Here is a 14,746-nt window from a genome sequence, read left to right as displayed (position 1 = left end):
AGTTAGGCTATAAGTTACGTTCTTGAAGAACACATGAACTGTATTAAATTTTCTGTAACCAGAAAGAAAAATTGTGTAACCGGTTGTTTTTTTTGTGAAACCAGAAAACTAAGTGGGGGATATTATTATTAATTTTTGTCTTTTGCATAAGTTATCTCTGAAACATTTATAGAGAAGGGGTCCTAGATTTGAACAGTGGCCAGCAATGATATATCATTGTGTTTGTCCCATCATTAATTTTTCCAGCTTATTATTCATCTTCATCATCATGATTTACACAAATAGTAGACAACTGACTCAAAATAACAATGAGTGTCTCGTATTTCTGCGTTCAAACGGGAACGAAACCAGCAAGTGTGCATTTCCGCATCCCGCTGACTCGCCGTGACTGAAGAAAGAAGAAAAAAAAAACCTTACTTTTCCGCTTTTTTATTTGTCCGTACATCTCGCACTTTTTCACTTAAAACATAAAGATTTATATGCTTTAATCCCATGAGTTGTGTAGGAAAATTACTTTGTATTAAATATGTTGGTCATAAATATCGCCAAAAGTAACAACGCTCAGCAAACGGTTCTCATCCTGGAATAATCCCGTATTACTTCTTAGTTGCTCATCCAATGGACGTAGAAAACCCTCTGCTTTGTCCAGATATCTCTCTTTCTCCTCGTCGTTAAGTGCTTTTACATGATCCATTTCATCTGATACACAAAAAAAGAGAAGAAAGGCCAGAAGCACACACCGCAAGTACGCGCTGGAATAACTCAACAGCAGTGAACCGGAAGTTGCTGTGCTACAGTTTCAAAATCGATTGTGCCATTCGATATGTTTTTGTTTACTCGATCTTGAGTCGATTTCCTTCTTGAAGTGTAGACTAGGCCGAGACGAGAACAAGTTCTTGTTCTGGTCTCTGTCTTCCCTATTAAAACGCAATTACCATCATGGGCAAGTCCGACGTGCTTTGGAAAGCTAAAGTGGACTCCTTAGTGGGTAGAACTGGCTTAAAGTTTGCTGCCTACTCTCTGTAATTTCTCACGTCACTCACTTAAGGGACGTACCGTCGCTTCTTGATGGTATTGCTGCGCCTGAAATTTTCACATCTTAATTCCTTCCAAACCTTTATTTGATCTCCAGAAAACTGCGCTACCCTGAAGAGGCAAATTAAAGAGGAAAATTGAAGGGTGAATGGGTTGTCGAACGTCGGTGAATAGCATTAGTCAAATTATGAAGGGTTGAGTGAGAATTCTGGATGGGAAGGAAGAAAGAAAGAAAGAAAAAAAGGATGAGGATTTTCCAGCAGAAATCTCGCCCTTGAGTAAAACCGATTGGAACTGAAAATTCGATTGGCTGTTTACGTCGTTTTCAGCCTCCTTCCCCCTCTTCGAAATAATGTTATAAGCTGAGGAATGATGCAGGTAGGTCCGGGGAGAAGAGTTGATGATCAGGAGAGTAAATAAGGGGAGTTATACGTCGTCACTGTGCGGAGAAAATAGGACACTTTGATTTCGGTTCCCCACTTTATGGAAACGTTTTTATAGTCACCGCGATAAAAGAATGGAATGAACTCTCCCCACCACTGACCTCAGGGGAGCTCCACCCTGCAATACAGAAAGTAAACCTAAAGAAACACATACTGTCCAAACAATAGTGCCTGGCTTTGTCTTTCCTGTAAGGTTCAGGAATGAGGTATTGGCTTTAGTTCTAGTTTTAATTCTGTAATCACTGCGGGGGATTAGGGGGGACACGGGGGGCAGTTGCTCCTCACACTTTTCACCAGTTTTGCCCCCTTCTCTACAAAGGGAAATATATTGTCTTTGTCCCCCAGTTTTGGCACCTTGCACCCCCGGTTTTGTAACCCAATCGCCGCCACTGTCTGTAATAATAGTATACTAATTGTGGTTTTAGATTTTATTCTGTGTAACCAGTATATTAATAGTTTATATTTCTAAGTATATGTCTATTATTTTTCTATATTTTAACTTTTCTACTGTAAAACTGATTTTCATAAAGTGTTATGTAAAGTACGAATTGCAATATGTATTTGACAAGGGTTTGTTGTAAAAGGAGCCCGTGAGGACGAAACACATCTGCTCGATAAAGGCGGTTCTATTCTATTCCTCGTCTTTCTAAAGTAGCTTTGCCAAGGCGCCTCCCTGATGGTGTCATGGTAACGCTCTCGCATTGCAATCAAAGGGTTCCTGTTCGGCCCTGATAAAAACAATTTGCACAGTGGTTCAGATCCCGATTAACTATAAGTCCTGTCCCGATTAGCATATCTGAGCATAAAGTGGACTTAAATCAACCAACAGCCTCTGCCAAAACAGCAGACATAGCTCTCGCGGGAAATATTCGTAGGTTTTTACATTCTCATGACTTAGAAATACCTAAGTCAAAGAGCACGAATTCTTCAGAAAAAGTCGACTGCCACCACTTTCCATGATTTTAGGCCTGTTGGACTTGTCTGTACTGGGGACCTTCACCGGCCGAAGGAGTTACGTCGATTTTTGGTACCCTTGACCCTCCATATCCCTGCATTTTGCATGGTTTGTGGGGATTTTGTTGTTTATGAATGCTTTCTGTTGTTTCTTAGCTCACGGCGATGTGTCATAGCGGAATATTGAGTGGTTTTATGTGGTACTATTTATTACGTCATTATATCGTTGTCAACTCCAAGTGATATAAGCAATACGCGTGAAATTGTGTAATGTACATTCCTATTTAGAGTTGATTGATTTGTTGTTTAAGTCCACTTTATGCACAGTAAGGTTAATCGGGACTGGACCTACAGTTTAAAGTGGGATTCGAACCACTATACCCTGTCCCACCTAACTGTGGAGCAGAGCCGCGCATAGCACCAGAGGAGGAGAGAGCAGCGTTGCCAACCAAACGGTCCTGACCGTAATGTACGGACGTACGGTCGAGACCTTAGACCTTACGCTAAATGCACGGCTTGTCAAAATTTGCACTAGCTGTTTTATCCCTAATATTTTCCTAAGAAATTCTTATACAAAGCGTACGGACCTGGAGACAAAAATACGGCCCGTTTGCCATGTGCGTACGGTACTGTGGCTTTCAAAAGTTTGCAACGCTTCAAGAGTGAAGCAGGAAATCGGGTAACTCCAGTCGCCCATTACGCAATCCCTTTTCTCTCACTGTTCATTGGTGGAGCCGTCTCGCGTCACTACTTGCGCAGAGACTTGTTCTCGTTCGCCTGGTCTACAGTTAGCTGGTATGGACTGTATGTGCCCCCACTGGGTATCGGACCCGGGACCCCTTGATTACAAGGCGACGACGATACCACTGCGCCATCGGGGAGGCCTCCTATTTAGAGTGTTGTTTATAAAATGTTATTGGTTTTGCGAGTCATGGCTTACAAAAGAATGTGAAAGTTTGATCGATATGGTTTATTTTACTTTGCTATTCTTCCACTTTTGGCTAATCGCGAAGATGAGGATGAGTGATATGATTAAATTGATGAATGAACACACAAAAGGAACATCCATGTCCAGGTCGGGATTCGAACCCAGGACCCCTGGGGCCGTTGAGCGCTGTGCAACCACTCCGCCACAGAGGTCGGTAGAATAATAGGAAAGCAATTACGATATGTTTCAGTTCATATTATAAATGGATTATGGTGATAACCTGATGCTCATAGATAGCAGTTCCGATCTGACGTCAGTGACCTTGTTGTGGCACGAATTACGCTGGGTAGGGTGGTTCTAATATCATTCGTGGAGGTGAATTTTGTACGTGAGTGAGATTGCAGCGTTCTTAGTAATTTCACGTTATCGTTAGGTTAGGCATGTTAGGTTCATTGCTGTTAGAATTTCAACGCGTTTTTTGTTTGTTTTTTGTTGTGTGTATGCGTATACGAGGATATTTTGCTGTAAAATGTGCAAGAAAAGTGCTCTGAGATACAATTATGACTGTTTCTACGATCAATCTTTTGCCACTTGACGCATTTCATCATGTAATCACATAGCGGGAATGCATTCAAGGTATGCATGTATGTCACTTGACTTTACTTTAAAATATGGTCGGTTTTAATTGGTTTAGGATTTGATTGATGGATTGATTTTGTGTTTGAAGTCCACTTTATGCACAGAAGGCTAATCGGGACTGCACCTACAGTTGAAAGTGGGATCCGAGCCACTATGTGCCTCCACTGGGAATCGAACCCGAGACCCCTTAATTACAAGGCGACGACGCTACCACTACGCCATCGGGGAGGCCTATTTGGTTTAGGAGTGTTAGATTTGACGATGGCAATAATTATAGGTTGTTAGGCTAGTGGTGTTGTGTTTGATAGTGATTTGTTTTCTTGGGTTAGGAGTGTTTGCTTTGACGCTGACAGTAATCTTCGTCGCCCTTGTTAGGCTAGGAGAGATAGGTTTGGCGATGTTAACATTTGCACGTTTTTTTCTTTTTTGCTGGTTTTACAAATAAAAGAAATGTGGTACTAATAGTCCAGGATAGGAGGGTTTTTACTTTCACGACTCGTACTCGACGATGAAAGAGCTCGGTTATTTGTAGTTTCGGCGCACAGATTATATTCCTGATGACACAGTTCTAAAGAAGAACAACGATATTATTAATATCTGTACTCACATCGTTGGATAACACGTCTGTATCTGTTTGTGACGTTCCTGCAGAATGTTCCATTTCCCTCACAGTTGCCACACCAGTCTTCTTTGACTTCCGACTCCAACCCCAAATCACATCCTAGGGGCTGGCAGTGTCCCTGTGGTTTTCAAAGAGAAAGTTATGAACATAAGTTACATATTAAGTTTACCACTTAAGGTAATTACATGTAAATACGCGATCTTTAGCTTGAACTGCCTGTTTTTTTTACTTCTATATGAAAGGAGAAGTAAATTTTCAAACGTGTACCGTTAAAGCAATCGATTTATACATTTTGTCACAAATCCACCTGTTTACCCATTGCTACATATTTTTAGGATCTTTTCAGAGGAGTTGCTGAACTCAACCAAGATGAGCGACGATACCGCTACGCCATCGGGAAGGTCCTTCAATCTTGTCGGTGCTGTGAATTTAAAATACACTCTGTAAAAAAAAAATTAGCATCACTTCATTACTTTTGGTCGTCAGCATTTCGCTCGTGAATTATCAGTTGTTTTATTGATTTAATTCAACTTGTCAATTTGTTTTCCTAACAATTATATAAAACACTATATCTTTACAATATATTTTTATTATTTAAGTCATAGTTACGTACATAATGCACTTTACAGAACTAATAACAAAATTATTGCAAATATAGCTTGTGGAACGTTTTCGCACAAAGACAATTTTTACAAGTATAAAGATTGAACAAAGGATTTAAATGCATCATGATATGTCAATTTGTAATCATAGTAAGTAAATAGATTGACTAGTACTTAGTGTGGCCACCCCTGGCCTTCCTAAGTGCTTCCAGCCTTCGAGGCATGCTATGAATGAGATTTTGACAATATTCGAGCTCAATTGCATTCCAAACATGTACAATGGCTGCCATAAGTTCCTCTTTTGACCTGTATGTCTGATTACGAAGTTTTTTGCACATCATAGCCCACAGGTTTTGTATAGGATTCATGTCTGGAGAGTTGGGCGGCCACCAAAGTCTTTCAATATTCATATGATGAAACCAGTTATTCACCACCTGAGCACGGTGACAGGTTGCATTATCGTCTTGAAAAACAAAGAAGTCCAAATTCTGTCCAGAAAAATTATTTCCTGCAGTTTGTAGAACTTTCCGATTCAGGATTTCCAGATATTGATCAGCCTTAACGGTCCATGTGCAAATATGCTTCCTGCCAATCCCTTTTGCAGAGAAACATGCCCAAATCATAACACTGCCACAAAACTTTTGAGTTTCTAAAATACAAGATTTTGCAAGTTCTTCTCCCTTCCGCATCCACAGTTTAACTGAGCTGTCATTCCCCAGCAATTTAAATCGTTTTTCATCAGAAAATATCACATGTTCCCAATCTGTATCATTCCATGCGCCATAACGTGTGACAAACTCACGTCTAGCTTTTGCATGTGCATCAGTTAGTCTGGGTTTTTTACGTGGGACGTGTTTAGAAACACCCTGTTTCTTTAGTCGGGATACTACAGAAGCGTGAGTAAGATTAACTCCCACCTCATTTTGAAGTTTATGTGCAATTTGGCGTGAACTCATTCCTCTGTTCTTCAGTGCCATGTCCTTTATGATACGATCCAGTCGAGGTGATGTCTTCTTCTTTCTGCCACACTGACTTCTCAGTGCTGATTTTCCATGTTCTTGTTGCTTTTGCAGGCAGCGGCTATCTATGGATTGATGCATTTGAAGTTGTCGACCAATTTCTCTCTGAGAATGACCATCCATATGCAAAGCAAGAACCATTCCTTGCTTACGTGGTGAAATGTCACACTTTCTGCCCATTTTTTTTTCGAGAAAACACACTCAAATACACTACACACCACCAGAACACTTCACAAATATGATAACGTATCCAAACTGTCAATAATGAACATGTAGTTCCAACATAAAACACGTCACAAGTTGCACTACTAACAATCGTTTTACAGATTCCTGACAATTGATTACAAAGCCTTGCAGCAGTAACTGATTGCAACACCCTCTAGCGGACACTCCAAACACTAAATCAACAAAAGAATAACACCACACTACGCAGTGATACCAGACCAATGCTTCAATCAATTGATTTCAAGTTGGGCAGGAAAGATGCATGCATGTGAAACTCAAAATTGTCAACATCCGTAATAAGAATACAGTGATGCTATTTTTTTTTTTTACAGAGTGTATGTATACGCCTAAATAGGAACGGAAATCTCCAGACCCATGATAAGAGCTACAATTCTAATGAGGCACCGATAAACAGACTACAGAACCTGCAGCCGGAAGAGCCTCGATAGCTTGCAAGGTACAAGGTTTTCAGGATGGACCACGTGGAAGAGAAATTGGTCTTTGCCTGTCTTCCGATAAGGTCGACACATACACCCCAAACGGACGCAGACTTTAAACAAATGCTGCTAGACATAAGAATTTAAGAATTCCTATTAGGCCTACATGAAACATAGATGTTCTCTCACCTGAATGCAGATGTCGTTCGGCACATCGTAAGAACAGCGAGTGCCATCTATGACGTTTTCTCCTGTTAGGAGTACTTCACCAGTCTCTCGACTTTTACAAATCAGCTGACATTTTAAAGAATCTGGAAAGAATTAAGACAAGAATTAGCTCCATTGACGCCATTAGTGCTATTTTTTCTGTTAGAAAGTAACGTCCAAGGACGTATTTAGGGGGGGGGGTCAATGGGGTCCGGACCCCCAGAAAGACTTACCAAGTAATAAAATTAAATAATGAAAATTACTTGTTCAGCGTCTGTTTGTATATTCAATGGTTATTCATTCTCTCTGAACTTATTGGAAGGTAAGAATTATATTGGGATCATACGACTTTTGAGGACAGTACCAAAGATTTATGCTTGCTCATTACTATTTATGATAATATACATAAAATATTAATCAGGATCTTTACTTTTCGCCAACTGGATCTAACGTCATGTTTTTTATTCAATAAACATTCACCTCAGTAGTGTTATTTGTGGTATAACCAGTGCGAGAAAGTATGAACCCCCCTCAGGCAGATTTGGCTACACTTAAAACAAGCTCAACATGCCCGTATGAGCTTTTTGCTCAAGTGTGGAACCCTGTCTAATCCAAGATTTTTGTAAAAATGCCCTCGGGAATTTCCCGTGAAAGTATGACCCCTCTCAGATTGATTTGCCTACACTTATAAAAGGCACTTCTGTGAGATTGTTGTCCATAAATTTGCTAAAAATATGCCCCTCTTGATATTTTTTTGGATGCACTTAAAACTAAGCCCCCCTCACCCACACCCACCCACACCCACACACACATATTTACTTCCGCTTTAAGTTCAATTGGACACCAGGTTCAATTTGTTTATCTAATATTAAAACAATGCAATATGCAGAGGCCCTCTAGAATTGCTCTGTGACTCTCTCATTTCTTACATCATAAACATATGATTTTTCACCTATGAGAATAACACTACATATAGTGTCATCAGGGAAGTGTATTGTGGAATTCACAGATAATTTTAATGTTTGTCCTGTCATTAACCACAACTTGTTTCCTTTTTGAAGTGTTGATGACAAACATGGGTCTCTGTGCTTTGAATTCATCTGGTGTGTAATACATGTCAGTATTGCCAGTAGTGACCCTTTTGTATGCTGTAAATGCTTCATATAATTTAAGAAAATCATCCTTGGACATGTCTAAATTATAATTTTCTCTAGGGAATACCTCATTTCTGCCATTTTTAAGATATATGTTCTTGATGTTGCAGTTATCAAATCTACTTGAATTTTTTTCCTGATTATTGTGTCTTCCAGTCTGAAACAATACCACCACAAAATCCGGCATGTCATATTGTATACTGGAGAATGAATTTGTAGCATCAAACTCATAATAAGTACCAGCGGCAGGCTTCTGTACACATTGATATGTATAAAATTGTAAAGGAATCTGTGGATTTTTTATTATATCTGCTTTGTATTTAAGAGCATAACTGGCTTCATATTCAACAACCGGGATTCTTAGCTCCATAGTCTGAATAATGCACTTGCCCTCATCAGGTAGGGTATTGGGCAGAGCTTCCCCTGTAGGGTTTAATGTACTGTACCTCATCAAAGCATTATTATCATTGGCAGCTCTTCTAAATGTGATTCTTAAACCACCCTTCCACATAATATCTTTGTAATCTGAGAAGAATCCTGGCAACAGGCGCATAGGGAACAGCACTGTGTGGCTCTTAGATAATATCTTATCACCAGCCTCAAATCCACCTATTTTGTAGTAAGAAGCCTCGGTTTTGGATAATTTTAGTGTGGCCAAAGCTGTGGAGGTAATGCCGGGATAATCCACTCTGTTTATAACAACACCATGTTTTCTGATCTCAATTTCAGAGAATAGATGTGGCACAAAATTGTCTACCAATCTTATGTTTGAATTTGCCGGATAATCTGTACCATCGAGCTTTACAACATCAAACTTGATGTATAGATCTGCTCTGTGGGGGTGTATAAAGCCATCCCCTACATCAAGATCAACCTCAATCTCTGTGTTGGGTTGATTTAAATTTGCAAATGTCCTCCTGTTTGGGGGGAATGATTGTAGCTCATAACTCTCAATATTTTCCATTTTTTTTGTATGTATTTTTATTTAAATATTAATCTCTATGATTGCAGTTGTTGTGGCTCCAGCAAAATCAACTAATTCTTCTTTTTCATTAGTGACCATCAATTCAATGTTATCTATTCTATTATGGCACACAGGAAAATATAATGTTGGGGATGGAGTGTAGATGATGGGCTCCATAAATTCAGAATTAGGTTTAAATGTTGCAATGATCCCAGTTTGTTTGTGAGTGCCTATGCCATTTGATTTTGTGATCATACCCTCGGCCACATTACAGTGAATATTCAGAGTCTCTATGGCTAAGAATTTAGGTATATTAATAGCAGTGTGTTTGATGGCTGGTTCAAGTTTTGTGTTGTTCTCAAAGCCTAACAGCTCTCCTATAGTACCCAGATCCACTGTTTCTGTAGCAGATACAATCTCTACTCTGTGAGTGACAGAATTTTGAGTTAATACTATACCTCTGGGTAATTGAGCATTTAGAGTGGACAGATTATACTGCCCTGGAGTGATGACAATTTTTTGATCCCCTACTGCAATTTTGTTGTTGTGGTGTGTAATATTAGGGATCAAGTACATGCCATAAAATGCTCTGAGAGCTATTGTTTTGGGATACACTATATCATCATGTAATTTGAGTTTCAATATTGAATTTTGGCTGGTGAGATGGAATACCCCCATGATGTTTCAGATACCACAAGGCTTTTTGAAAATTTTCAATTGATAGTTTATTTATTTGAGACATATATCTAAGAACAGATAAACACAAATGTCCACAATTCACATCTTTGAAGTTTTGAACACGGGCATTATTGTAATAAAGATTAGCTGATTTTAGATATTTTATTAAATTTTCAGGTGGAACACCTCCAAATGAATCAAACACAAATGCCTCATCTTTTAAATATTTAAGATAACAAATCCAGTGAGTGCCCTGATTTTTGTACTTATCCAAATTAACAATGCCACACTCTTTGTTGAGTGGTTGTTCTGGTAAAGAATCAGACATGTACACACCTCTAAAATTTTTGATGCCCAGTGGCTTGATTAAAGCTTCAATATCTTGGTTTGTAAGCGGCTCTTGTTTTTTTTTAAACTTATTCATGGCTCTCTTAACACCTTTGCCTTGTTTCTCCATGGCCAGGTTATGGCGCTTCAATTCATCTAATTCTGCCTTATTCTTCTTGGCATCTATTACTGTTTTTGCTATGGCAGCTGATCCCCCAGCGAAGCTCCCAACAGCCCCAAGTGCTGCTAAGATGGCCGGGATAGTAAATATGAAACCCCCCACATGTGATTTTTTCCAGGATTGCTGTAATTTTTTTAATTGGGGGGTACTAAGCAACAATTTCATACCATGGCCCTTTGCAAGACAAGAATTTTTTTTCTTGCGCTGCTTTTTGGTTAAAAGGCTATCAATAGTTTTAAGAGGTTTAAGACCTGCATAAGGTATTTGATACATAACACCCTTGGCCTTCATTCTAGGTTTATTATATATATATATATTCACAGCCCCCACCCCAGTTTTTGTTTGGTGTTCATAGCTATGGAAGTTCCCAATGCTGCTATTTTTTCACTTAAAGAAGCATCTTTGCTTACAAATCTACCAAATGCAGCCTCTTCTAATTTCTTGTCTGCAACATGTCTCTTGTCAAGATCAGAATGTGTGTTGTATGCTATGTCATGGTCTCTACAAGCAGCATCTAGGGGATTAACACCAGGATCACCTCTGTTTAATCTATGGTCCAATTTTGTGCCTGGACCACAATACTGATAGCCTGGAATGTGTAGTTCAAATGGCAGCTTGTTTATAATGTCATTAACCAACCCCCGGCCCTCAGAAATATTCCAAAATTTAGGTGGTAGAATATTAATAATTTTTATAAGATATCCAATCCCCTTAGTGTCATTCACTATAAAATTAGACAATTTTGTGCTTATCATGTCCATAATTCCAACCTTTTCATTGTAAAAATTGTGGTTGCCAGCATTTTCCTCCCCAGCTATCACCAATAACCTATCTACAAGTTTCCTGACATCATCAACCCAGACAAATTCTTTAGGCAGGGTGTTGTATTGTTTGATTCCACTGCCTGTCTTAATTTGTGACCATATGGGCTTGATTAAATTGTTGTATTTTGCTCCACTGCTAGACTTGACTCTTTTTTGTGTGGGATCATTGCTCTGGTATAGAGCATCTGATTTTATTAATATTTCCTTGTAGTGCTCATAATCTTGATCTGTATAGCTGCCAGGCCTTTTCCTAGTCATCAGTTCCCACAACCCAGGTGTGCCGGGATATTTAACAAAACCACCTCTTTGTCCAAGATGAGATTCTGAATATACAATTATATCATCTCCCATAAATGTTACTCTGAAATTGCCAATTCTATGTATGATGCTACCATCACGCTCTGTGTCAGCATATAAGCCAAAGACCTCATCTTTGTTGTCTTTAGATGTGCTTAAATATTTTTGAGCAAAAGACCCAATTCAATAGGATCCTGAGTAGCTTCAATTCTTCGAGGAGCAACAGGACTAGGTGTATGAATACTGGAAAGTGGGGTGATTGGATAATCTAATATGTTCCTAGCAGCTACAGGTACAAGCTCTGTGATCAAATTTTGATTTTGCTCTGTAACAGTTTTGATATTTTTACCTAATTCACTAATAGCATCAATAATAGGCTGTTCTGTTTGTTTGTGTTGTTCATATATTCCTCGGTTCTGTGATTTCCATCCCTTAAATCTTTTTACAAGATAATCTCTTAATTTAAGATCATCAATGATTGGCCTTTTCATGGTTATTTATATATGTTTCAATGTCTAGAAAATTGTTGATTTTATTTCTGTATTTGCCACTATTGGGTTTTCTTGTCATATCAATTGTGACAAACCCATAACTGTCCTGGTTCCAGCACCTACTGCAAAACTTGGAAAAATCATTGTAGCTCAAGTCCCCACCTACATATTCATCATGTATGTGTTTGAGGTTGGTATGATCTTGATGAAACACACATATAAAATTGCTATTGTCTCGGATCAGCTGCTTCGGTATTTTTGAAAAAGTCTGTGCCAGGTAGAAGCAATCAATGTTTTTGTGTCGGCCCTGTGGAAAGAAATTTCTAACCTTGTTTTGATTATCCAGTATAATGTCATCAAACACAACAACAGAATTATCGAGACATTCATGGAGTGGCTTAACATCTGATTCAAAAGTGGCAATATCCAGTCCATCATATAGCTTCATCAGCTGCTGATATTTTAATTGTTCCAAGCTCTTAGAGAAAACATACAAGTGTCTATTTTTCCAGTCTAACCAGTTGGGTGCCAATAAAAAATTATCAATCATTAGTGTAGTTTTACCACAAACCGATAGCCCAACAATAAGACATCTAATATTTTCAGGCAGCAACTTGCCATTTCTCTTAATCTGCTGTTCAGGTTCTGGCAGCCTTTTTATAACATCCCAGGTGCTCATATTATCACTTTGTCTGCATCGATCCAGCTGTGTTCTGGAAGTCCTAGCCATTTGACAAGTAACTTGTTGCCTTTTCTGCGGATGATTTTTTCTATGAGATATGTGTCAGGCTGTTTAGTTTTGTTGAGTTCTTCTTCATAGAACCGGCCTTTGAGAATTTCTCCTCGGTGGTATTTTATTATATATGTGTTAAGGGTCCCAGGTTTAACTTGAACCACTGTAAATAATTCAGTGCTCCAGTTTCTTGTAAAGCCTCTTTTGAATAAGTGCTTATATTTGCTGATTCTTACTTGATCACCCACCCTGTATTTGGCCTTTCTTGTTGTTGGCTGGTATCTAGGATAATAAACAGTCCTGATCAATTTTTGCTCATCGGATGAAGTTACTTCAGAGGGTTTCATGTTGATTGTGGAATGGACCGAGTTGTTATATTTATGTAGAAGTTCTGGAAGAATATTAAGCCATTTATAATTACCTTGAAGTGTAAATTGTTTATACATAAGATTTTTTAGGGTTTTGTTGAATCTCTCTACAATTGAGGCCTTGAGATCACTGTAACTCGAATAATGTTGTATTGACTGGCTTTTAATAAATTGTTGGAACACAGAATTATAAAATTCTTTGCCATTATCTGTTTGCAAATAGCGCGGTGATCTTCCACTCTGATTGATGATTGTCCTGAAGGCTTCTGTAACACATTTTCCAGTCTTGGATTTGAGTGGCACAGCCCAGGCAAATTTTGAAAATGTGTCTGTTACAGTGAGTAGATACTTGTAGCCCTTGTTGATTTAGTCTAAGTTTTTCAGCTGTCCACTTGCCATCTCAATCAAGTCGCTCTGCCATAAATCATCTATGCCTTTTGTGACTACTGGCAGTCTCTTATAATTATGTCTGGCTTGTCTGTGTAATTCATCAACAATAATTTGTCTAGACATAATATGAAAACAAGAATATTGCAACTATGGGGTGTTCAGTAGCTGATACTACAGGATTTTCTAAATATAATTTGTCTCCTATTTGTATATGAAATTCCAGAGAGCCATCATCTTCAGCATAAGATGTTTCTAATGTATTGGGATCTGTAAAATCCTCTAACTCTACACTGGTGATTTTTGGTTTGTTGTCAGCATTTGTTATTGATAAGGTGGGGTAGTGGTGTGCCTGTGGTTGAAGCCAATATTTGATCTTGATTGGTCTCAGTGTGCCCCCAACAAAAAACTGGTAATAAAATTGTGCAGGGGACAGCATATATATTTTGCCACCTGGTGTAAATGGTGAATCATATTCTTTGTTGGGGATGCTGTACAATTCAAGAATTACTGTATGTTTTGGATGCTCGATTATGCCGGTTATTTCTTTTTCTGCTGTAAGCAATCTGCTTGTTACAGATTCAAGGTGCTCATTGATGGTCCTAACAACATCATCATGGCCTGGCTTGATCTTTATGTCCACAACAAGTTTCTTGTATTGTTGCACAATCTCTTGAAGCTGGGTGGCAAAAACAGACAGAGCATTTGCTTGATTGGATTCCATGGTCCCTAGCTGTTGCTTGATATTAGCTACAATTTGTTGCAAATTTTCAATAACTGCCAATTTTGAATTTTGAGCAGTAAGATCATGGACTTGTCTTCTGATATCCTCAAACAGGGCATGCAGTTCATTAATATGTTGATTAGTTGGTAGAGTGGCCACTGTCTGAGTAAGTTGTTTGATCTCTGTCTGGATATTCTTGATATCTTCTGATTTCAATATGCGATTCACAGCTCTCTTAATATTTTTAAGTTCCTGTGATGTAGGCAGATTTGATACAGTATTTTGCAAAGATTCAAGTGCCAATTTCACATTATTTAATTCAGAAGCATCAGCCACATTTTGCATAGCATTTTGGAGCAGGGCTATATCTGCCTGAGTGGGTGTTGATTGTTGTAAAATTTCAAGTTTTGTTTGGATATCATCGATCAAGTGATGAAAATGAGACAGTTCAGATTCAGTGTTGAGGTTTTCAAGCTTTGTGATCTGTTGCTGGACACTGACAAGTGT

At 38.7% G+C, this 14,746-nt stretch overlaps 1 protein-coding gene across 1 annotated transcript in view; it reads right to left on the bottom strand.

Annotated features, from left to right (window-relative positions):
• LOC145995052 (A disintegrin and metalloproteinase with thrombospondin motifs 3-like) overlaps positions 1–14,746 on the bottom strand; it is a 101,169-nt gene that overhangs the window by 33,879 nt on the left and 52,544 nt on the right. Inside the window, exons 10-11 of the mRNA XM_083131583.1 lie at positions 7,094–7,215; positions 4,607–4,739 (exon numbers count right to left, since the gene is read on the bottom strand). Of these exons, the coding sequence (XP_082987709.1) occupies positions 4,607–4,739; positions 7,094–7,215 (255 nt within the window). The remainder of the gene's footprint in view (positions 1–4,606; positions 4,740–7,093; positions 7,216–14,746) is intronic.

The sequence above is a fragment of the Lepisma saccharinum genome, chromosome 11 (assembly GCF_977018435.1).
Source record: "Lepisma saccharinum chromosome 11, izLepSacc3.1, whole genome shotgun sequence".
NCBI classification, from domain to species: Eukaryota; Metazoa; Arthropoda; class Insecta; order Zygentoma; family Lepismatidae; genus Lepisma; species Lepisma saccharinum.
The sequence above is the reverse complement of the archived record's forward strand: the minus strand, read 5'-3'. Positions and strand labels throughout refer to the sequence as shown.